Below are 26,307 nucleotides of genomic sequence, written 5' to 3' on the forward strand. Positions count from 1 at the left end.
AAAAAAATAAAGGGAACACTTAAACAACACAATGTAACTCCAAGTCAATCACACTTCTGTGAAATCAAACTGTCCACTTAGGAAGCAACACTGATTGACAATATATTTCACATGCTGTTGTGCAAATTGAATAGACAACAGGTGGAAATTATAGGCAATTAGCAAGACACCCCCAATAAATGAGTGGTTCTGCAGGTGGTGACCACAGACCACTTCTCAGTTCCTATGCTTCCTGGCTGATGTTTTGGTCACTTTTGAATGCTGGCGGTGCTTTCACTCTAGTGGTAGCATGAGACGGAGTCTACAACCCACACAAGTGGCTCAGGTAGTGCAGCTCATCCAGGATGGCACATCAATGCGAGCTGTGGCAAGAAGGTTTGCTGTGTCTGTCAGCGTAGTGTCCAGAGCATGGAGGCGCTACCAGGAGACAGGCCAGTACATCAGGAGACGTGGAGGAGGCCGTAGGAGGGCAACAACCCAGCAGCAGGACCGCTACCTCCGCCTTTGTGCAAGGAGGAGTACTGCCAGAGCCCTGCAAAATGACCTCCAGCAGGCCACAAATGTGCATGTGTCTGCTCAAACGGTCAGAAACAGACTCCATGAGGGTGGTATGAGGGCCCGACATCCACAGGTGGGGGTTGTGCTTACAGCCCAACACCGTGCAGGACGTTTGGCAATTGCCAGAGAACACCAAGATTGGAAAATTCGCCACTGGCGCCCTGTGCTCTTCACAGATGAAAGCAGGTTCACACTGAGCACGTGACAGACGTGACAGAGTCTGGAGACGCCGTGGAGAACGTTCTGCTGCCTGCAACATCCTCCAGCATGACTGGTTTGGCGGTGGGTCAGTCATGGTGTGGGGTGGCATTTCTTTGGGGGGGCCGCACAGCCCTCCATGTGCTCGCCTGACTGCCATTAGGTACCGAGATGAGATCCTCAGACCCCTTGTGAGACCATATGCTGGTGCGGTTGGCCCTGGGTTCCTCCTAATGCAAGACAATGCTAGACCTCATGTGGCTGGAGTGTGTCAGCAGTTCCTGCAAGAGGAAGGCATTGACGCTATGGACTGGCCCACCCGTTCCCCAGACCTGAATCCAATTGAGCACATCTGGGACATCATGTCTCGCTCCATCCACCAACGCCACGTTGCACCACAGACTGTCCAGGAGTTGGCGGATGCTTTAGTCCAGGTCTGGGAGGAGATCCCTCAGGAGACCATCCGCCACCTCATCAGGAGCATGCCCAAGCGTTGTAGGGAGGTCATACAGGCACGTGGAGGCCACACACACTACTGAGCCTCATTTTGACTTGTTTTAAGGACATTACATCAAAGTTGGATCAGCCTGTAGTGTGGTTTTCCACTTTAATTTTGAGTGTGACTCCAAATCCAGACCTCCATGGGTTGATAAATTGGATTTCCATTCATTATTTTTGTGTGATTTTGTTGTCAGCACATTCAACTATGTAAAGAAAAAAGTATTTAATAAGATTATTTCTTTCATTCAGATCTAGGATGTGTTGTTTAAGTGTTCCCTTTATTTTTTTGAGCAGTATATATTAAATACCATATGACTGGTGCAAACACTCTAAAATCTGAATAAATAGACAGAGACAGAGACAGAGAGAGAGACAGAGAGAGAGAGACAGAGAGAGAGACAGAGAGAGAGAAACAGAGAGACAGAGAGACAGAGAGAGAAACAGAGAGAGAGAAACAGAGAGAGAGAGAGAGAGAAACAGAGAGAGAGAAACAGAGAGAGAGAGAAACAGAGAGACAGAGAGACAGAGAGAAACAGAGAGAGAGAGAAACAGAGAGAGATAGAGACTGAGAGAAACAGACAGAGAGAGGGCCCATTCCTCTGTGTAAGCAACAGAGCAGCAGTTACAGCAGAAAAAGCAATCCCCAAATATTCCTCCTCTCTCCTCTTTTCCTCCTGGTGATGTCATCTCTCCTGAGCCGAGGCCCGGGTTTGTTACATAACGTGAGCAACGCTCTGTTTTGTGCGTGTGTGTGCGCGCGCGTGTGCGTCTCTGTATGATCCAGGGTACCACGCTACCGCTCCCCCCCTTCTTTCTCTCTCACTCTCCCCAATCTCCTCTAGTCTCTAACAGTTATATAATTATTTTCGTCTGTTGTCATGGAAACGGGCGGACAAACTGCTGGGGGAAGTGGGGGGGATTATGTGTAGTCATTTTGATCGGGAGGAGGAAAGGGAGAGGAGAACGGAGATAAGGAATAAGTAAGAAAGATAGAGATGGAAAGGGCATAAAGTGAAAGAGAGAGAAGTAAAGAAGGAGAGAGACAACTCTGTGACATTTAAAAACATTTGGGAAGACGACAAGATGTACTGTCCGTGCCTGTTCTGTGAATTTCATGTCCCATTTCTCTTCTACCAAACCAGTAATAGCCAGCTCCATTTATCAAACATAATCACCGCCTTCCGTTGTTTTACACTTTTGATTCATTAAGTCGTTTGTCAATGAAAAGTTTAATACAAAATCTGTGTTACTGTTAACCGCCCAAGAAGCAACAGAGAGAAAGAGAAAGAGAGAGACAGAGAGAGAAAAAGAAAGAGAGAGTGAAAGAGAAAAAGAGATCTAGAGAAAGAGAGAGAGGAGAGAGAAAGAGAGAAATAGAAAGAGAGAGAGAGAAAATCTTCCGCTAAAGTAGAGAGACAGAGATTTGAAGGGAAGCAGACACTAACAGGGGTTGACCATTCCCCTCTGTAAAACAAAGGGTTTCCCATCTGGCATCTAACTGTTCAGGGATGGGAAACACTATGAAAGTCCATGTTAACATTACTGAGGGCGAATAGGATACAACCAGTAGAAGTTTCTTACAGCACCAGGATTGTGAGTTTGATTACCATTTTGGGCATATACTATATCTGTATAACGTGTTAACTGAGTCTCCATACCATTAATTATAATTGCATCAAATCGTAACATAATTAGTTGTTGTTGCGGTGAAGCCTCATTAATGTATAGGTGTCATGGCAATGATAAATAATGATGATAAGTAACCGAGCTAATGAATTCTTCGCTAACTAGCTCTTCTTAACAGGACATCAAGTACTATACACACACACACACACACACACACACACACACACACACACTCCTATCAACCATCATCAGCAGCTGGAGGTGATCCAGCCAATTATGAGTTGTGCGTTTCGGCATCTCACAGTCCTGAATAATTGTGTGTGTGTGTGCGCGTGTGCGCCTGCGTGTGCATGTTTCAGCATCTCACACTGCAGGATAATTATGCACGGTGGGAGATGTTGTTTTTGTGTGTGAAAGGAAAAACACACAAAGTACGCAAAAAAACATCCCCCAAGTGACGAGGTTGGTGTAGCCACTTCCTTTAATCCTACTGTCTAATTGCTTGGCTAAGACAGTTTGTTATCGATGAGAACGATGGAAGGAAGATGGGAAGAGAGGGAAGAGAGGAAGAGTCTTTAAGGGAGTAGTGGTTTAGGCCTGTCTGTTTGAAGAAGGTCTTCGAAAGGAACAGAGTCCGATTTTTGGAACTTGAGACGAGGGAGATTTGGTTGAAAGATCTTCAATCGTGCTAAGTTGACCCTGAGGTGAATTGAAAATGTTATCAAATTCAACTTCTGGTCTTTGAAGGGATGTTAAAATCTAGACTAACATTTTCACTATCATCAAAACAGAAATCTAACCAATGAAAATGATATGGCATCATAGCATCTATAGGCCTACTCCTATCTAACCTCAACAAATGGAATATGTTGATTGAAGCATGATCCAAACTAGTCGCTCCAGAAATTAATTGTTTCTCTAATTCCTTCCGTTCCTTTTTTTCTTATTTATTGAAGAGACAGAGCGAGGATGACAGAGATATGGAGGGTAGAGAGAGAATGCGACACAAGGCAGTAGTCTGGATTCAAGCCCATGCCGACACATCTACATATGCATGCAGGAGGCTGTGGCCTAAACCGCTAGACCATTCAGGCCACTTGTTCCTTCCAATTCTTTAACACTATGGATAAAACACAGATTCACATTGCCCAGCCTACAGTACAGTATCCCTGTACGCCTGATAGATTAACAATAGCCTCAAATAACCCTGAAGTAGGCCAACCATCCAACCCAACCATCCAACACGCTTTGTCCTACACACACACACACCAAATCCATTTCACTGGGACTGGCGAGATCTTGAATCAGTTTGCATGCTGTTAAAATCCGTCGTTGCGGAATCCCATAGGATCACAGCAGAGCAGAAACGGTGTTTGTGATTGGTTGATCACTCCTACACAAGGTCTATGGTAACGTCCCAAACAACACCCTATTCCCTTCACAGTGCACTACTTCTGACCAGAGCTATATGGCCCCTGGTCAAAAGTAGTGCACTATATAGGCAATAGGGCGTTATTTTGGACGCAGCCTTTGTCTTTAACTCTTCAACTGTCTTTTATTGTGGAAGAGAAAAAAATTATGATGCGATCCGGAAGCCCATAAGGCTCTAGTCAAAAGAAGTGCACTACAGATAGAATAGGGTTCCATTTGGGACACATCCTGTGTCTTCTATTGTCAAAGAAAGAAAGAAACGGAAATACAACCCGAAAGCACTGCTGCTTAAAATATGACATACATCACCGGGATAAAAATAGACACTGAACTTCAGCCCCATGCACCATATGGCTGTGTTGCAAAGCATTCTGGGGAATTGACTTGACACGTGGGGGAACTAGAACATTGTAGAAGAGAGATGGTGATAAAACAAGGACAAGGGAAAAGTGATAGAATAGCACGTACAGTGCAGTATCTCTCTCATGCATAGGTCGACAAAACGGAGGGTTTACAGAATTGTGTTATGACAAAAGTCTTCGTACCCTACCCGTGTACACTCATCACCTGACATTTAGTATGGCTTGAGGATATTGAGGACAACAATGACAAAACATCATCATTAGGGTCTATACCGGAGTTTTCAGTTTTTGATTAAAATTACGCTTAACCTTGTTATTTCACGCTCTCCGGAGACAGGCTCATGCATGTGCACCGTGCACGGACGCTCTTGTGTGCATCCTGGTTGTGCACGTGGAGGGTTAGGGGCCTCCTCTCAACACATGCTCAGCAGACGCTGACGCGTGGTGACACATTGCGTGTCGTGAGTGTAGCTACCTTGCTGAGTAATGTGACATTTAAGGTCTCCTGCTTTCGCTCGCTGTGGTGCATCGCACACACACAATCTGTGCTGAGCAAAACAAGATGCGTGTGTGTGCCAAACCAGATTTTGTCTACAGCATGAAACCTCTACTTCTGAACACATATCCTGTAGTATTTCTCATAGTAATTCCTTCCTGCAGTTGTATGTTACATTTGTAGTGCTGAATGATTAACTGAAATGTCGGTTATTTTTTGTTTTTTTAAAACAACTAATTGACCTATGTCCGTTCAATTATTAGATCAAATAAAAACTCAATACGCACATTGCGCTGCAGTTTCTCTAGAGATAAATCAGATCACGCCCGAACTGTGCAATGTAGTAGGGAGTTGTAGTTTCCAAAAGGCCAATGTTCTACATAGTTTAGCGCAGAAAACGTGATAATTAGCTACAATGGCCATAATCCATTGCGAGGCTACTTGTCCGGGCTGTGTTTCTTTTTCGCCTGCTACGTAAGAGACGGAAGAATGCGCGATGAAGAGGGGATATATAGAGAGCAGTTGCTTCATAAGGTATTGGTATTCAACAGCCATAAAAGGATGCCTAATTTACTTTGAAGAACTGCAAAATAGTGTTTTTTTCAGACAGCATAGGCAGCAGCTCTATAGAGATGATGACTTGGAATGAAATAACAAAGTCATCAAATAAAACAAATGTAATATACACAACTGAAATATTGATTAACGTAAAGTAATGTGGATGAAGGTTAATAGGTGATAAGCAGTAATGGACAGTCACTACCATCATGGGACTTTTACTTATTGTTTTCTTGTGTGTTACAGCATTTAACCCACATTAATGCATAGTGCATTTAATGTTTAAAATAATAATCGAAACCGAAAATGTTGATAATCTTTTAATAATCGAACCGAGTTCAAAAAGCACTAATCACTCAGCACTATCCTATGCTATACTACAGTCGTGGCCAAAAGTTTTGAGAATTACACAAATATTAATTTTCACAAAGTCTGCTGCCTCAGTTTATATGATGGCAATTTGCATATGCTCCAGAATGTTACGAAGAGTGATCAGATGAATTGCAATTAATTGCAAAGTCCCTCTTTGCCATGCAAATGAACTGAATCCCCAAAAAGCATTTCCACTGCATTTCAGCCCTGCCACAAAAAGACCAGGTGTGAGTGTTGACGAGGACAAGGCTGGAGAACACTCTGTCATGCTGATTGAGTTCGAATAACAGACTGGAAGCTTCAAAAGGAGGGTGGTGCTTGGAATCATTGTTCTTCCTCTGTCAACCTTGGTTACCTGCAAGGAAACACGTGCCGTCATCATTGATTTGCACAAAAAGGGCTTCACAGGCAAGGATATTGCTGCCAGTAAGATTGCACCAAAATCAACCATTTATCGGATCATCAAGAACATCAAGGAGAGCGGTTCAATTGTTGTGATAAAGGCTTCAGGGCGCCCAAGAAAGTCCAGCAAGTGCCAGGACCATCTCCTAAAGTTGATTCAGCTGCGGGATCGGGGCACCACCAGTACAGAGCTTGCTCAGGAATGGCAGCAGGCAGGTGTGAGTGCATCTGCACGCACAGTGAGGCGAAGACTTTTGGAGGATGGCCTGGTGTCAAGGGCAGCAAAGAAGCCACTTCTCTCCAGGAAAAGCATCAGGGACAGACTGATATTCTGCAAAAGGTACAGGGATTGGACTGCTGAGGACTGGGGCAAAGTCATTTTCTCTGATGAATCCCCTTTCCGATTGTTTGGGGCATCCGGAAAAAAGCTTGTCCGGAGAAGACAAGGTGAGCGCTATCATCAGTCCTGTGTCATGTCAACAGTAAAGCATCCTGAGACCATTCACGTGTGGAGTTGCTTCTCAGCCAAGGGAGTGGGCTCACTCACAATTTTGCCTAAGAACACAGCCATGAATAAAGAATGGTACCAACACATCCTCTGAGAGCAACTTCTCCCAACCATCCAGGAACAACTTGGTGATGAACAATGCCTTTTCCAGCATGATGGAGCAACTTGCCATAAGGCAAAAGTGATAACTAAGTGGCTCGGGGAACATTTTACATTACATTTAAGTCATTTAGCAGACGCTCTTATCCAGAGCGACTTACAGTAGTGAATGCATACATTTTCATACATTTCATACATTTTTTTTGTACTAAACATCAATATGTTAGGTCCATGGCCAGGAAACTCCCCAGACCTTAATCCCATTGAGAACTTGTGGTCAATCCTCAAGAGGCAGGTGGACAAACAAAAACCCACAAATTCTGACAAACTCCAAGCATTGATTATGCAAGAATGGGCTGCCATCAGTCAGGATGTGGCCCAGAAGTTAATTGACAGCATGCCAGGGCAGATTGCAGAGGTCTTGAAAAAGAAGGGTCAACACTGCAAATATTAACTCTTTGCATGAATTTCATGTAATTGTCAATAAAAGCCTTTGACACTTATGAAATGCTTGTAATTATACTTCAGTACTCCATAGTAACATCTGACAAAAAATATCTAAAGACACTGAAGCATCAAACTTTGTGAAAATTAATATTTGTGTCATTCTCAAAACCTTTGGCCATGACTGTATACTATCCCATACTATTCTATTCTATCCTATACATTTGTAATGTATTTATTCCCTTTGCTGTACCTTAAGAGGACCGTTCTTTAAAATGTTCAATGTAATAGGCTGCCTACTATGATCTTATGGAAGCTTATCGTTGTCAAAATCAACTTTAAAATACTAACTGGATAATGTTACAAGATGTCATGGCGTCACACCCTGGTTGTTCTCAACAGAATGAGCCTGTTTGTTTATTGGCAAGAAGATTTGTTGCAGCACACGCACCTGAATGCTCTCGACTCCTTTCTATGCGTACCAAAATTACAATCTGTTCCTCTGAATTGCCTTGTGAAAGCCCAACACTGTAAGATCATATTTTATAACTTAGCTAGTCATGTCGGCAAGTGAACAAGCTTTCAAATCATACCCACCTGACCCGGATAGCGATTTATAATGGGCAGTTTTTGGATTGCGTAAACAATAAAAGTAATTGTGTGATGGCAGGGTTGTGTTCCAAACGAAACAACTACAAGTGTGCTTGCTCTAGTTCGTCAACGGCGCAGCTACACAGCAGCCACATGGAGACACCAGTTCGTCCTCTCACTCAAACCCTTGTCATGTTTTTGTCTTATGTTGCACCTACCTCACATTTTCCAGGATTAGTCTTATCATGTTACTGAATTTATCCAGAGTAATTTCAGATTTCGTTATCAACAAATGCGGCGAAAAGTACAATAAATGTAATGTTTGGATTCAGTCTTGTGTCAGGTGAAATGTTGTGTGCTCACCTTTGGTCTAATCATTTTCCCAATATCTCCAAACTGTTCCCTTTCAACTGCTACCATGGTTATGCATGTGCTTTTCATATTTCTTCTGTAAGAAACATTTCAATTTAGCACTATCCATATAGGCCAATTCCCAGTGTAAAAGTGAACAGATTATAATAGGTAATAATATACAAGTATTTTGATGTTATTTGTTACGCATCTGCTTGATTCAACACCAACCATCTTTGAATGCGAGATGACATCCGGCCCCTCCCCTCCAATCCCCGCCAGCCAATGACAAGTCAAAGCGGGCTTCTGAACTGACATATCACATCCACCCCCAGCGAATGACATATGAGTGAATTCACACTAAGTGACAACTAATCTCCCGTGGGCAGATTCTGTGTGTAGACCGATCTGCCGGGACTGAATGGGATACTTGATCTAATGAGCAGCATTAGTTCTGGTTTTTGGCTTTTCGTCACTGGTTATTTGGACGTTTCAGGACTGGGTGAAGGCAGTGCTTAAACTGCTTTGACTTGAGTTACAGTAAGAGCACAGCTAGGTGTGAGAGACAGTAAAGTAGCATCTCTTTCACAAGGGGGCTTTGGCTGAGAGTTTCCTTTTGCGAGGGTGGAGACAAACATTTTAACAGGTACGAACACAAAAGTTAATCACGCAGCTAACCAAATTACGCAAGTGTTAACTTCTGGGTTAACAGAGGTGTGTGTGTGTGTGTGTGTGTGCCATTTGGAGGAGTTTTCTCAGTCGAAAGTGTCAGTTAGGCACTAGGATCGCGTGCCAAGCTGGACACACACCTGGGGAGACAATGAGAAAGACTAAAAATAACTTAAAAGAACCCTCTTCGGGTCATTTGTTTGGGAAGGTATATTGTTGGGAAATGTAACTACTCTCCGATATACAGATAGAGCTATGGATGTTCAAGGTGATATACAGCAAGTGATACCATTAAGGCCATCATGAACCTACAGATGTGGGAGCTTCAATTGACCAGTATTGTCACAGCAAAATAATCCTGCACCATGAGGATTTGAACATTTAGACCATAATGTTGCATGCCGTCTCTAGGAGGGGTGCGTCACTTGAGTGGTCTTCCTATCTGGGTTGGCGCCCCCCCTTGGGTTGTGCTGTGGCGGAGATCTTTGTGGGCTATACTCAGCCTTGTCTCAGGATGGTAAGTTGGTGGTTGAAGATATCCCTCTAGTGGTGTGGGGGCTGTGCTTTGGCAAATTGGGTGGGGTTATATCCTGCCTGTTTGGCCCTGTCCGGGGGTATCATCGGATGGGGCCACAGTGTCTCCTGACCCCTCCTGTCTCAGCCTCCAGTATATATGCTGCAGTAGTTTATGTGTCGGGGGGCTAGGGTCAGTCTGTTATATCTGGAGTATTTCTCCAGTGTCCTGTGTGAATTTAAGTATGCTCTCTCTAATTCTCTCTTTCTCTCTCGGGGGACCTGAGCCCTAGGACCATGCCCCTGGACTACCTGGCATGATGACTCCTTGCTGTCCCCAGTCCACCTGGCCGTGCTGCTGCTCCAGTTTCAACTGTTCTGTCTGCGGCTATGGAACCCTGACCTGTTCGCCGGTCGTGCTACCTGTCCCAGACCTGCTGTTTTCAACTCTCTAGAGACAGCAGGAGCGGTAGAGATACTCTCAATGATCGGCTATGAAAAGCCAACTGACATTTACTCCTGAGGTGCTGACCTGTTGCACCCTCGACAACTACTGTGATTATTATTATTTGACCATGCTGGTCATTTATGAACATTTGAACATCTTGGCCATGTTCTGTTATAATCTCCACCCGGCACAGCCAGAAGAGGACTGGCCACCCCTCATAGCCTGGTTCCTCTCTAGGTTTCTTCCTAGGTTTTGGCCTTTCTAGGGAGTTTTTGCTAGCCACCGTGCTTCTACACCTGCATTGCTTGCTGTTTGGGGTTTTAGGCAGGGTTTCTGTACAGCACTTTGAGATATCAGCTGATGTAAGAAGGGTTATATAAATAAATTTGATTTTGATGATCGGTGGTTAGGCTATAAGCTGGCTAAAGTAGGCTACATGACAAGTGCAACACTTAATATAACTGTGTGTTAGTGCAGGTTTTCAGTGAATTTATGTAAATCACAAAGCTAATCTGCATTACCTACGGTGGCATGGAAAATCCTCAGCAACAAAAAAGTGATCAAATTAAGATCCTACATCTGTATCACTTGAAATGCCCATCATCTTAACCAAACCTGAAATAAGCTAACCTAAGATAGGACTCATCACTATCACTAGGGGAAACGCTATCGACGCCACAGAGTGAAAGGTATGTGCTGATGTGACCCAGCATCTTCTACTGAAATTCCTGACTTACCTCATCTATCTAACTCAGGGACGCTCATTGTACTGCCCTGAGCCACAGCATTACACCTACTCTACCTACTCAAGAGGAATGTGTGACTGTGTAAAAATGTAAAAAGACATAGGTTTTTTTAAGCTCCCCTGACCTCTCTGGGGAAACAGTTAAAGGAATAGGATGTTCCTAGCAGTCAGGAAGACTGCTGAACATCCCCCCAATCTCCCATCTCATTCACTTTCAGATGAATCTTTAAAGGTGTGTGGAGTGACTTCTGCTGTAGGACAACATCCTTGGTTCTATAATTCAATGGTGAGCTGCTAAGAGAGGGAAGGAGAAAGAAGGAGAGATATGGTGAGTCAGAGAGGGAGAGAAAGGTAAAGATGGGAAATTGAGAGGGGGGAGGGGGAGGGAGAGAGAACGATAAAAGCAAAGAAAGAGGTGGTGACCCCAGTGACAGTTTCGGGGAAACTTGCTAAGCTAATTGCGGAGATAGATTGGTCTTATTCCCACGAGGAACGATCTCCTCCTCATGCAATAACTATATGGCATCTGCAATCTGCACACTAAAGTACACACACACACCATCTGTAGCTGTTGATGTTATGTTATTATGAAAAAACCCAACCTCAGCCCCCTCAAGCATCACAATACCCAGCAGTTGATTTCTCAAAGGAAATCTCTCTCGGTATAGACGGGTCATCACCAATATGAATATGATTAGCAAACCTGGGTTCAAGTAGAATTGAAACTGCAACCGCCCACCCCACCCATCTGGCAGGCTATAGCAACTCAAGGCAGGCTAGAGCAAAATCTTAAAATACTTGAAAGCTTTGGAATAGTAGTTGAACCCAGATCTGATGTTTATCACGATGTAAAAGCTGACAGTTATAAGTCATCAGATTTTTTTACATTTTATTTCATCAACTGTATATTGAGTTAGACAAGGCGTCATCTCTTCTAGTGAGCCTACGGGGCAAAGTGCTAGGAGTCCTCATACACACGTGCCTGCGCGCGCACACACACACAGGTAAACAAACACACACACACACGCAGGCGAACACATACCTACCTACTTAGCTATCAGCCACCTCTACAGACATCTGGGGCATCATACTGCAATTAATCAGTTGGTCCTTCTAGCTTCCTAAGGGTATCACTCACACACACACTGTTCAGAGGGAACCCTGATTAAGTCAAGGCCAAAACAGATAGTGTGTGCTGAAGACTGAATGCCTCTGGGAGGGCAGGAAACCCCTGGAGAGAGCAGTGTACTGTCACAGCCTCATACACAGGCTGGGGTGCCATCTACAGCAGCAGTGTGTGTGTGTTCTCATTTTATCGTGGCATACTGTATCATATGGGCACGCAGTTGTCGAGAACGTTATCGGTTAAGTCTAGACTTTGTGGATAATGCATATGGAATTGTCTACAGTATCCTATTGAAGGACAGGAGAACTAAAAGAACACAAGGATTAGTTATAAAAAAAAAGAAGCCGTTTTCAATCATATCATGTTTAAAATGTGTTTAAAATCGACGGATGAGTTGAAAAACCAAGTTCTAATGAAAACACTGATCTTCGATGACTAGAACAAGGTCTAGTTCTAAGAACATCCTTTTGTGTTGTTTTATTACAAACTGTACAAGTCTGATGTCCAATAGTCTCACAGCAGTAAATCAAAGGCCATGAAAGCGTCTCATAAACCCACACACCATTTGGGTCTCTCTCTCTCTCTCTGTGTCTGTCACCTATTCTTCAACCACATAGCCCTATCAGCAATCTCACACATCTCTTCTCTTCCCTTCCCTTCCCTTTTCTGGCCAGATGCAGAGTGAAAATAGCCTACATAGCAGAGGAGGCTGGTGGGAGGCGCTATAGGAGGACGAGCTCATTTTAAAGGCTGGAATGGAATATATGAAACAGTACCAAACATATGGAAACCACGTTTGACCCCGTTCCATTCCAGCCATTACAATGAACCCCATCTACCTACACTACCAGAAGAGTGAGAACACCCATCTACCTACACTACCAGAAGAGGTGAGAACACCCATCTACCTACACTACCAGAAGAAGAGTGAGAACACCCATCTACCTACACTACCAGAAGAAGAGTGAGAACACCCATCTACCTACACTACCAGAAGAAGAGTGAGAACACCCATCTACCTACACTACCAGAAGAAGAGTGAGAACACCCATCTACCTACACTACCAGAAGAAGAGTGAGAACACCCATCTACCTACACTACCAGAAGAAGAGTGAGAACACCCATCTACCTACACTACCAGAAGAAGAGTGAGAACACCCATCTACCTACACTACCAGAAGAAGAGTGAGAACACCCATCTACCTACACTACCAGAAGAAGAGTGAGAACACCCATCTACCTACACTACCAGAAGAAGAGTGAGAACACCCATCTACCTACACTACCAGAAGAGTGAGAACACCCATCTACCTACACTACCAGAAGAAGGTGAGAACACCCATCTACCTACACTACCAGAAGAGGTGAGAACACCCATCTACCTACACTACCAGAAGAAGAGTGAGAACACCCATCTACCTACACTACCAGAAGAAGAGTGAGAACACCCATCTACCTACACTACCAGAAGAGTGAGAACACCCATCTACCTACACTACCAGAAGAGTGAGAACACCCATCTACCTACACTACCAGAAGAAGAGTGAGAACACCCATCTACCTACACTACCAGAAGAGTGAGAACACCCATCTACCTACACTACCAGAAGAAGAGTGAGAACACCCATCTACCTACACTACCAGAAGAAGAGTGAGAACACCCATCTACCTACACTACCAGAAGAAGAGTGAGAACACCCATCTACCTACACTACCAGAAGAAGAGTGAGAACACCCATCTACCTACACTACCAGAAGAGTGAGAACACCCATCTACCTACACTACCAGAAGAGTGAGAACACCCATCTACCTACACTACCAGAAGAAGAGTGAGAACACCCATCTACCTACACTACCAGAAGAGTGAGAACACCCATCTACCTACACTACCAGAAGAAGAGTGAGAACACCCATCTACCTACACTACCAGAAGAAGAGTGAGAACACCCATCTACCTATACTACCAGAAGAAGAGTGAGAACACCCATCTACCTACACTACCAGAAGCCTCTAAAAATAATGAAGGGCAGAAATGTCTGAAGTCATACCTGTGGCTTGTTCCCTCTCTTCTTTTCTGGCATTCTGGTATTCTATACCTTTATCTAGTCTCATCCATACATTCTCTCCTTTCCTCCCCTCTCCGCTCTATTCTCCCCTCCCCTCCCGTCCTCTCCTTTCTCTTTTCCCCTCCCCTCCTTTCCTTTCCTCTCCTCACCCCTCCCCTCCTCTGCTCTTTTCTCCCCTCCTCTCTCATTTCCCCTCTCCTCCATTCCCCTCCCCTCCTCTCCACTCCTCCACTCTTTTCTCCCCTCCTCTGCTCCTCTCTCCTTTCCCCTCCCCTCCTTTCCTCTCTCCTTTCCGCTCCTCATCTTTCCTCTCCTCTCTCCTTCCCCTCCCTTTCCTCCTCTCTCCTTTCCTCTCTCCTTTCCTCTCCCCTCCCCTCCTTTCTTCTCCTATCCTCTCTCTCCTTTCCCCTCCCCTCCCCTCCCCTCCCCCTCCTTTCCTCTCCCCTCCTCTGCTCTTTTCTCCCCATCCCCCAAAACAAGCATCAGAAATCAACTCACCCAGCGGGGTCCCCGCAATTAAAATCATCGAAGGTGGGCGTAATGACGGGTGTGATGGGTTATGGGTAATTTCATGTCTTTCTGGCGGCGTGTGTGTGTTTGTTTGTGTAATGTGTTTGTTCTTGTGTGTGTGTTAGTGAAATGAGGGGTTCCGTCTGAAGTGGAGGAGCAGCAGGACGTTGGTGGAAGGAACAGAACAATCAGAGAAGCCTTCTGCAGGTACTTCTGGAGAGCTCACGCCGAGCGTCATCAAGGCCTGCACTGTACTGTACACATGTCCATCTCCACTGCTGGGGCAGCAGGGGTACTTGTACTGCACTGTACTGTACACATGTCCGTCTCCACTGCTGGGACAGCAGGGGTACTTATACTGCACTGTACTGTACACATGTCCATCTCCACTGCTGGGACAGCAGGGGTACTGGTACTGCACTGTACTGTACACATGTCCGTCTCCACTGCTGGGGCAGCAGGGGTACCGGTACGGAACTGTACACATGTCCATCTCCACTGCTGGGGCAGCAGGGGTACCGGTACTGCACTGTACACATGTCCATCTCCACTGCTGGGGCAGCAGGGGTACCGGTACTGCACTGTACACATGTCCGTCTCCACTGCTGGGGCAGCAGGGGTACCGGTACGGAACTGTACACATGTACATCTCCACTGCTGGGGCAGCAGGGATACCGGTACTCAGACACAGACACGCATACAGGGTGCTCTCTCTCACACGGACAATAACACACACAGACAGACAAAAACACACACAGACAGACGAGAAAATACGCACTCACAGACACACAAATTTGCACACACTCAAAATGTACACTAACACACCCACAGACACACGCAATCATATACACCCCCTCCACTTTCTCAAAAGGTCAAATCAACACATGACTCACTCTTAACACGAACACACACTAACTACATCTATCTTTACCAGGAACAGGACTCGCAAATTAAATTAGGAAAAGGGGTGAAAGAAGGTACACTTTTAAGAGAGGTTATTAGTCCAAACTGTGTGTGAGTGTGTGTGCGTACATATTTAAAGGAGAGGTTATTATTTAGTCCAACCTCTACCTTTACGCCACGCGTCACTGGAGTCACCCCAGAGTCCTGGCCTCTTAAACGCCCGCTTTCATTTTAACAAGGAGAAGGAGAGGTGAACTATAATAGGCAGGGACAGGAGAATAACTTGACCTCCGACCCCCATCTCCCTTTTATAGACCACAAGGGTGACCTTGAGGGAGGAGGATGAGATGGGAGATTGATTGTGGCCATTTTGCTTAATTAGCACACCAGAGAGTGGGGGAAAGGAGGGGGAATGTGGGGGGAAAGGAGAGGGAATGTGGTGGGTAAGGTAAACGGTGAAGGGTGCGTGGGGGGGTGAATATGACAGCGTGTGTGTGTCATCATTATCTCATAGCTCAAGGTAAGAAAACAAAACTTCAATGCAATCAACAGAGTTGAATGTCAAATTTCCACCATCCATAAGGGGCTATAAATAGACACTTGGCTAGATGATGCAGGATAGGCCGGTCTGGAAGATGATGATGATGATGATGATGTGGGTTCATATGGGGAAGGATGTGGGATTTTGAAGATGAAAAACATATAAAGAGACCTGCTTCAACTTCACTCAGAAAAAGCCTAAGATTTTAATCACTTTATTAACTCTGTAGGGGAATGCGCTTCTAAACCTGTCAAGTACACTGCTAAGAATAATGGCGCTTAGCCGTTACAGTTGAAGTCGGAAGTTTACATACACCTTAGCCAAATAGATTTAAACTTCGTTTTTCACAATTCCTGACATTTAATCCTAGTACAAATTCCCTATCTGAGGTCAATTAGGATCACCACTTTATTTCAAGAATATGAAATGTCAGAATAATAGTAGAGAATTATTTCAGCTTTTATTTCTTTCATCACATTCCCAGTGGGTCAGAGGTTTACAGACACTCAATTAGTATTTGGTAGCATTGCCTTTAAATTGTTTAACTTGGGTCAAACGTTTTGGGTAGCCTTCCACAAGCTTCCCACAATAAGTTGGGTGAATTTTGGCCCATTCCTCCTGACAGAGCTGGTGTAACTGAGTCAGGTTTGTAGGCTTCCCTGCTCGCACACACTTTTTCAGTTCTGCCCACAAATGTTCTTATTGATTGAGGTCAGGGCTTTGTGATGACCACTCCAATACCTTGACTTTGTTGTCCTTAAGCCATTTTGCAACAACTTTGGAGGTATGCTTGGTGTCATTGTCGATTTGGAAGACCCATTTGCGACCAAGGTTTAACATCCTGACTGATGTTTTGAGAAGTTGCTTCAATATATCCACATATATCCGCCCGACGCGTTTCGTAACAAAACATTTCTAAATATTCCATTACCGTACTTCGAAGCATGTCAACCGCTGTTTAAAATCAATTTTTATGCTATTTTTCTCGTAAAAAAGCGATAATATTCCGACCGGGAGTCGTTCTTTACGTTCAAGGACGAAAGAATAAAAACATGGGGTCGCCTTGTGCACGCGCCTCAGTCTCATAGTACTCTGACCGACCACTATCCAAACGCGCTATTGTTTTTCAGCCAGGGCCTGCAAAGCCACGATTCAGCTTTTTGCCGCCTTCTGAGAGCCTATGGGAGCCGTAGGAAGTGTCACGTAACAGCAGAGATCGCTTGTTTTGGATAGAGATGATCAAGAAGGCCAAGAAATGGTCAGACAGGGTACTTCCTGTACAGAATCTTCTCAGGTTTTGGCCTGCCTAATGAGTTCTGTTATACTCACAGACACCATTCAAACAGTTTTAGAAACTTTAGGGTGTTTTCTATCCAAAGCTAATAATTATATGCATATTCTAATTTTTGGGCAGGAATAATAATTAGATTTAGATCGGGTACGTTTTTTTATCCGGCCGTGAAATTACTGCCCCCTATCCATATCAGGTTAAACTACATTGTAGATTCTTCAAAGTAGCCACCTTTTGCCTTTATGACAGCTTTGCACACTCTTGGCATTCTCAACCAGCTTCATGGGGAATGCTTTTCCAACAGTCTTGAAGGAGTTCCCACATATGCTGAGCACTTGTTGGCTGCTTTTCCTTCACTCTGCGGTCCAACTCAATTGGGTTGAGGACGGGTGATTGTGCAGGCCAGGTCATCTGATGCAGCACTCAATCCCTCTCCTTCTTGTTCAAATAGCCCTTACACAGCCTGGAGGTGTTTTGGATCATTGTCCTGTTGAAAAACAAATGATAGTCCCACTAAGCGTAAGCCAGATGGGATGGTGTATCGCTGCAGAATGCTGTGGTAGCCATACTGGTTAAGTGTGCCTTGAATTCTAAATAAATCAAATACACTGTCACCAGCAAAGCACCTCCACACCAACACACCTCCTCCTCCATGCTTCACGGTGGGAACCACACATGCGGACATCACCCGTTCACCTTCTCTGCATCTCACAAAGACACGGCGGTTTGAACCAAAAATCTCAAATTTGGACTCATCAGACCAAAGGAGAGATTTCCACCTGTCTAATGTCCATTGCTCATGTTCCTTGGCCCAAGTAAGTCTCTTCTTCTTATTGGTGTCTTTCTTTGCAGCAATTCGACCATGAATGCCTGATTCACGCAGTCATCTCTGGACAGTTGATGTTGAGATGTGTCTATTACTTGAACTCTGACTCCGTGAAGCATTCATTTGGACTGCAATTTCTGAGGTGCATTTAACTTTAATGAACTTATACTCTGCAGCAGAGGTAACTTTGGGTCTTCCTTTCCTATGGCGGTCCTCTTGAGAGCCAGTTTCATCATAGCGCTTGATGGTTTTTACGACTGCACTTGAAGAAACTTTCAAAGTTCTTCAAATTTTCCGGATTGACTGACCTTCATGTCTTAAAGTAATGATGGACTGTCGTTTCTCTTTGCTTATTTGAGCTGTTCTTGCCATAATATGGACCCCTACCTTGTCACAACACAAATTATTGGCTCGAACACATTAACCTCTCTAGGGTAGGGGGCAGTATTTTCACATCCGGATAAAAAACGTACCCGATTTAATCTGGTTATTACTACTGCCCAGAAACTAAAATATGCATATAATTGTTTGATTTGGATAGAAAACACCCTAAAGTTTCTAAAACTGTTTGAATGGTGTCTGTGAGTATAACAGAACTCATATGGCAGGCCAAAACCTGAGAAGATTCTGTACAGGAAGTGCCCTCTCTGACCATTTCTTGGCCTTCTACACCCTCTACCGAAAACAGAGGATCTCTGCTGTAACGTGACACTTTCTAAGGCTCCCAGAAGGCGCCAGAAGGTTGAATGATGACTTTGCAGCCCCTGGCTGAAAAACAGTAGCGCATTTGGATAGTGGTCGATCTGAGAACAATGAGACGGGCGCGCGTATGCACGTGAAGAGTCCATTTTACATTTTCAGTCTTTGAACGAAAAAGACGTCTCCCGGTCGGAATATTATCGCTATTTTACGAGAAAAAACGCATAAAAATTGATTTTAAACAGCGTTTGACATGCTTCGAAGTACGGTAATGGAATATTTTGAAATTCTTTGTCACGATACGCGTCCGCACGTCACCGTTCGGATAGTGTCTTGAACGCAAGAACAAAACAGAGGATATTTGAACATAACTATGGATTATTTTGAACCAAAACAACATTTGTGGATGAAGTAGAACTTGGTGGGTGTCAAATTAGCTAGCCCGTGATGGCGAGCTATCTACTCAGTATATTGCAAAATGTGCTTTTGCCGAAAAGCTATTTTAAAATCTGACACCGCGATTGCATAAAGGAGTTCTGTATCTATAATTCTTAAAATAATTGTTATGTTTTTTGTGAACGTTTATCGTGAGTAATTTAGTAAATTCACCGGAAGTTTTCGGTATGTTTGCTAGTTCTGAACGTCACATGCTAATGTAAAAAGCTGGTTTTTGATATAAATATGAACTTGATTGAACAAAACATGCATGTATTGTATAACATAATGTCCTAGGAGTGTCATCTGATGAAGATCATCAAAGGTTAGTGCTGCATTTAGCTGTGGTTTTGGTTTTTGTGACATTATATGCTAGCTTGAAAAATGGGTGTGTGATTATTTCTGGCTGGGTACTCTCCTGACATAATCTAATGTTTTGCTTTCGTTGTAAAGCCTTTTTGAAATCGGACAACGTGGTTAGATTAATGAGAGTCTTGTCTTTAAAATGGTGTAAAATAGTCATATGTTTGAGAAATTGAAGTAATAGCATTTCTAAGGTATTTGAATATCGCGCCACTCGATTCCATTGGCTGTTGACTAGGTGGGACGATTTCGTCCCACATACCCTAGAGAGATTAACCCTTTGTGGTTCTATACAGCACCATTTCATCTAGCAGTGTGTAACATGTAACTCAAGCATTCTTACACACCATTCACCCATCGACAAGTGCCGGCTTGAACAGTCAAGCCCAAGTCGCTCGTTGATGTTCAGATAAGAGGTCGCCATGGAAACTGGGGACTTTCACTTGTCAGAAAAGCTACGGGTCCCAGAATGTGACCGAGAATAAGTGTGAAAAGTGCTGAAAAACCCAGAAAGAACACTACCGTGTTTGTGTGTGTGAGTGATGTACTGTAGGCTCATTGGAGCCTATCTGACCCAACAGTCTGTTTTACCCCAGATTGGGAAGACAAGGAGAGATGGGAATAACAGAGGGAGGGAGAATACGGGGTGCTCTCTTTCTCCCTTAGCTGGAGCGGGGGCAAGAGAGGAAGGGATGTGAGATGTTTCATTTCTTTCTTTCATTTTGTTACCTGGTTCGGTGCAGTTTTTCTTTTCCCAATCCTCTTCCATGCTGCTATTACTGTCCAATGTGTCCACCTCCTGCAGTAGCTTCCTGCCTCCCCATCGCTCATCATCATACGTGGTGGGGCTGGATGTGTCATAACCTATAAGACACAGGTAGAGGAGGCTTGAAAAGAGGTAACCAGGGCATGTTCATAAGGGCACATTGATCAAAATTCTTTACAACACAAAATGAAAATGATAATTTGTAATTGGACCAGTTGAGTAATACCTCCCGGTTTCTCTCTGTTTTATTCTGTTTTGTCCCTAGTTAACACGACCATGATCTAGTTTGAAATCAACAAAAAGTCTGAGGAGGATTATTTTGTCAGTGTTGAAGTTATATTTATCAAGTTATTATGTTCTGAGAAATGAAACGAAGGGAAAGAACTGGGGGCAGAATACATTGTATTGAATCACACAAAATGCCACTTGAATCATGAGTGCACTCTGAATAAAGAACACATCTAGAGGCAAAAACAGGGTACAGGATTCATTCATTTTCTTCTTTGGACAACCCTAAACCCACTCTAACCTTTTCAGCTGGCTGACAGACACAAAAGAGAAATGCTTTGAATCAAAATCAGAAACAGAGGTATTCAAATGTCCTATAGTCAGACCTAGAGGTATGGCTGAACTTTCCACCTGGCATCATCACCTTTGATTCTGTACTCACAAGGCTGGCAGCGGGCACAAGGCATTGCGTGCCAACATTCAATGTGTATTTACCTCCTCTTACAGACACACACACAGGCCATCCATACACACACATACATACACGCACACACACAGAAATAACAAGCATATCGCACCGGTGATTAATGTGTCAATGCCTGCAAGGCGTTGAGTGCTTCTCCACTAAGCTCAGAGAACATAACACACACACGCACGCACGCACTTCATGAAGTGGATCATAAATAATCAACATAATTAATATATATTCGGCACGTTGTTTAACAGTTTCACAGAGGCACACAATGGGAAGTGGAGAAATGCATTAGCTGGAGTGTCATTGTTGGTTTGAACACACACACACACACACACACACACACACACACACACGCACACACACGTGTGTGTCTCTGTTGCATTGCGTTGTTCCGTTACCAGGATGCGCACACTGACATAGCAGTGATGCACAAATCATGAGTATGAAATATGAATATTCATATACAAGCACCAAGCCTTCTGTCCCTGTTCTGTAATGAAGATTCAATGGGATATAAGTGACAGCTCACGAAAAGTAAACGTCGACCTTGAATAGCAAGCTGTGTGTTTTAAAGTTAAAGTGCTTGTATAGAGTAGTAGAGGAAGAGAGTAGGAGTGGACAACTTTTGTCTCTGTAACCTGGAGAAGTGTTTTTAGTATACCCCTGGGTACTCTGCCCTGATTTCAGCTTAGCTGCAGTATAAAACACCTGAGCTTTACAGCGGTTGTACAGGCAATGCTTCTCTGACACCTACTCATTCAAGGGATTTTCTTTATTTTAATATTTTCTCCATTGTAGAATAATAGTGAAGACATCACAACTATGAAATAACACATATGGAATCAGGTAGTAACCAAAAATGTGTTAAACTCTATTTTAGATTCTTCAAAGTAGCCACCTTTTGCCTTGATGACAGCTTTGCACACTCTTGGCATTCTTTCAACCAACTTCATGAGGAATGCTTTTCCAACAGTCTTGAAGGAGTTCCCACATATGCTGAGCACTTGTTGGCTGCTTTTCCTTCACTCTTTGGTCCAACTCATCCCAAGCCATCTCAATGGGGTTGAGGTCAGGTGATTGTGGAGACCAGGTCATCTGATGCAGTACTCCATCACTCTCACTGGTCAAATAGCCCTTACACAGCCTAGAGGTCTGTTCTGGGTCATTTTCCTGTTGAAAAACAAATGATAGTCCCACTAAGCGTAAACCAGATGGGATGGTGTATCAGTGCAGAATTCTGTGGTAGCCATGCTGGTTAAGTGTGCCTTGAATTTTAAATAAATCAAATACACTGTCACCAGCAAAGCCCCCCCACACCATCACACCTCCATGCTTCACGGTGGGAACCACACATGCGGAGATAATCCGTTCACCTACTCCGCGTCTCACAAACACATGGCGGTTGGAACCAAAAATCGCAAATTTGGACTCATCATACCAAAAGGACAGATTTCCACCTTTCTAATGTCCATTGCTCATGTTTCTTGGCCCAAGCAAGTCTCTTCTTATTATTGGTGTCTTTCTTTGCAGCAATTTGACCATGAATGCCTGATTCACGCAGTCATCTCTGGACAGTTGATGTTGAGATATGTCTGTTACTTGAACTCTGTGAAGCATTTATTTGGGCTGCAATTTCTGAGGCTGGTAGCTCTAATGAACTTATCCTCTGCAGCAGAGGTAACTCTAGGTCTTTCTTGTGGCGGTCCTCATGAGAGACAGTTTCATCATAGAGCTTGATGGCTTTTAAGACTGCACTTACAGAAACTTTCAAAGTTATTGAAATGTTCCAGATTGACTGAACTTCATGTCTTAAAGTAATGACGGACTCTTGTTTCTCTTTACTTATTTGAGCTGTTCTTGCCATAATATGGACTTGGTATTTAACCAAATAGGGCTATCTTCTGTATACCACCCCTAAATTGTTTGAACACAACTGATTGGCTCAAATGCATTAAGGAAAGAAATTCCACAAATTTTTAACAAGGCACACCTATTAAATGAAATGCATTCCATTCCATGCATGCATCCTCATGATGCTGGTATGAGAGAATGCCAAGAGTATGCAAAGCTGTCATCAAGGCAAAGGTGGCTACTTTGAAGAATTTGTTTAACACTTTTTTGGTTACTACATGATTCCATATGTCTTATTTAATAGTTATGATGTCTTCACTATTATTCTACAATGTAGAAAATAGTAAAAAAAATAAATGAATAGGTGTGTCCAAACTTTTGACTGGTACTGTATATATATATATATATATATATATTAATGTTTTGTTGTTTCTCTGTAATACTACTAGCCACCTAGTAGCAATTTAATGAAGTTGGCTTTAGCTAGCCCAACTGCATAACTAGCTACCAAGAAGCCATTCAGCAATCAATGATGTTGGAGTAGCTAGCTTGTCAAACTATCTTAGCTGGCATGCCATGCTGGCAAGGTTGGTAGACTTAAGACAAGCAATTGCTAAATGTACTGAAAAAGACTCACTTTCCTTCCAATATTTTACCCAGATTTTAGCAGAGAAGCATATTTTGTTCTATAAAATAAGAACCACCAGTTAGGAGGATACAGACCACTTAAGAGGTATGCAGAATATATATGCAGAAAGAAAATGAATTAAGCATAATGATTATGGCTCTAGATCAGGGGTTGGAAACGATTCAGGGAACAGAACCGAAAACCGAAAAATAACGAAATTATTTGAGGAACAGTACCGAAAGTAATCTATACTGTTACGGAACAGAACCGTTATTTTAAACGCATGGGAACCGTATAATAACGTAAATGTTCCGGGCATTTTTTCCCAGTCCCACAAAAACAAACTCTTGTCACTCAGAAACATATTCCAGTGTCTGCCTGCCAGCTGGAAATCTTTTCCAGTGGGTGTGCGTGTGTATGTAGGCTACCTGTCCCTCCCTTCTGAAGCATAGGTTACTGTAGCCTACTGACAACGTAAAATAGGTTACTGTAGCCTACTGACAACGTAAAATAGGTTACTGTAGCCTACTGACAACGTTACTGTAGACTACTGACGACGTAAAATAGGTTACTGTAGTCTACTGACAACGTCACTGTAGCCTATTGACGACGTAAAATAGGTTACTGTAGTCTACTGACGACGTAAAATAGGTTACTGTAGCCTACTGACAACGTTACTGTAGCCTACTGACAACGTAAAATAGGTTACTGTAGCCTACTCTCGTAGACTACTGACGACGTAAAATAGGTTACTGTAGCCTACTGACAACGTCACTGTAGCCTATTGACGACGTTATATAGGTTACTGTAGACTACTGACGACGTAAAATAGGTTACTGTAGCCTACTGACAACGTTACTGTAGCCTACTGACAACGTTACATAGGTTACTGTAGGCTACTGACGATGTAAAATTGGTTACTGTAGCCTACTGACAATGTTACTGTGGCCTACTGACGACGTTATATAGGATACTGTAGACTACTGACAACGTTACATAGGTTACTGTAGCCTACTGACGACGTTACATAGGATACTGTAGCCTACTGACAACGTTACGTAGGTTACTGTAGCCTACTGACGATGTAAAATAGGTTACTGTAGCCTACTGACAACGTTACTGTGGCCTACTGACGACGTTACATAGGTTACTGTAGGCTACTGACGACGTTACAAGCGTAATTCAGAAATTAGGGAGAGATGGTTAATTAGAGAAGAACGGATGGACATTTCAACGCTAGCTAAGGATACTATAGTTGTCACATTGGATTTATTAACTACAAAGAAGGTAAAACGTGTTTTTATTCTAGTGCTGCTCTGCACACACACAAGCCTGTTAGTTAGCTAGCTAACGTTCGCGGTGGTCCAACTTTAAACCAACTCGGAAGTACAATGACATTCAAAGTTTCTTTGTAGAAGCCACTCCTCCATAGGTGTAATTCTGTGGGCCTAATTCAGATATTGCATGTCATAACAAGATGCCCACCGCTTCAAGCCATGCTTCCTCCTCAGAATTTGACTTGCATATTGCGCTCTACACTGTGACTGGCAGCACAGTGTGTGTTTGTCTTTCGTTATGATTAAACCATACTGTTGCGGCAAAATACTATTTTATCTTAATAACTTTCCTATATAGATTACATCGCTTACCCGCTCCACAGCAAACTGCTCAATGCGCATTGATTGGTGAAGTAAGCTAAATGTAAAAAAATATATATATATATTTCAGAGGTTTAAAAAGAAACAGAAAGGAACGCCATAAACAGTTACTTTTTTGGGGGTCGAACTGGTTCAGAACTTTATTTTGCTGGTCAGAACAGTGGAATGGAACGAAAAAAAGAATGGCTCTGTTCAGAACGAAACCATTGGAAAATAAATTTGGTTCCAACCCGTGCTCAACATTGCAGGAAAAAAATAACTGTTCAGCTGTTTGAAAAATGAACACACTCACACACCAGCCATCCTCATACTTTGAGCCCCCTCAGATTTTTGGGGTGTATGCCACCGCTTGACCACACTCCAGTCCAGTTCAGAACTGTGCAAAACGAGAACAACTCAAAAGTAGCCTACAGTTAAAACACATTTTGCATGATGTGCAAAATCAATGTAACATTGTATTGTTACAAAACATGGTAACAAAACAATGGACTCTATGGGCTACATAACAGCCATTATGAAACTCCCACTTCAGCATTCCATCCCTCAACAGGGGGGTACATTGATAGGCCTACCCTCACCTGAATGTTCTGCTAGGTAGGAGAACCCCTTGACGAAGAGAAGCATCCCTCCCAACAAGCATATTTGGATCAAAACCAACTCCTTTCGCTTTTTCCGTCTCGCTTTGATCTTTTTCTGGTTCAGCATCACTTGCGGCGGGCGATTCCGGGGTCGGACGCCGGCTGGAGGCATCCTTTCCGCGGCTTCTTCCTCGTCCATGTAGCCACCGGAGTGAAATGAGCAGCAAAGCTCTCTGAGGGAATTAAAGTGGGGGAACGGTGTGAGGAGGGGGGGGGTCTGGTAAAAGTTTAAAGTCGGTATCGTTGGAAAGTCGCGAGTGTTGAGGTGTGGACTGCAAGGTTTGTTTTCCTTTTGAAGTGCCAGGGCTTCTTGCGTCTATGTCATATTACATTTTTATTCCATGCAATAGTAGGACAGGCTGCAGGAGCGCTCCATAGATGCGACTGTGGCGGCTCGGGCGCGCAACGCGAGATTGCTCACTGATGTGT

General features: G+C 43.6%; 1 protein-coding gene across 1 annotated transcript in view; it reads right to left on the reverse strand.

The window, feature by feature from the left end:
- The window catches only part of LOC106564702 (sodium/potassium/calcium exchanger 3), a 57,751-nt gene extending 31,673 nt beyond the window's left edge, over positions 1 to 26,078 (reverse strand). The window contains exons 1-2 of the mRNA XM_014130968.2: positions 25,819 to 26,078; positions 20,364 to 20,498 (exon numbers count right to left, since the gene is read on the reverse strand). Of these exons, the coding sequence (XP_013986443.1) occupies positions 20,364 to 20,498; positions 25,819 to 26,017 (334 nt within the window). The 5' untranslated portion in view covers positions 26,018 to 26,078. The remainder of the gene's footprint in view (positions 1 to 20,363; positions 20,499 to 25,818) is intronic.
- Between the last annotated feature and the right edge of the window lie 229 nt (positions 26,079 to 26,307).

This window comes from Salmo salar, chromosome ssa12 (genome assembly GCF_905237065.1).
Source record: "Salmo salar chromosome ssa12, Ssal_v3.1, whole genome shotgun sequence".
NCBI lineage: Eukaryota > Metazoa > Chordata > Actinopteri > Salmoniformes > Salmonidae > Salmo > Salmo salar.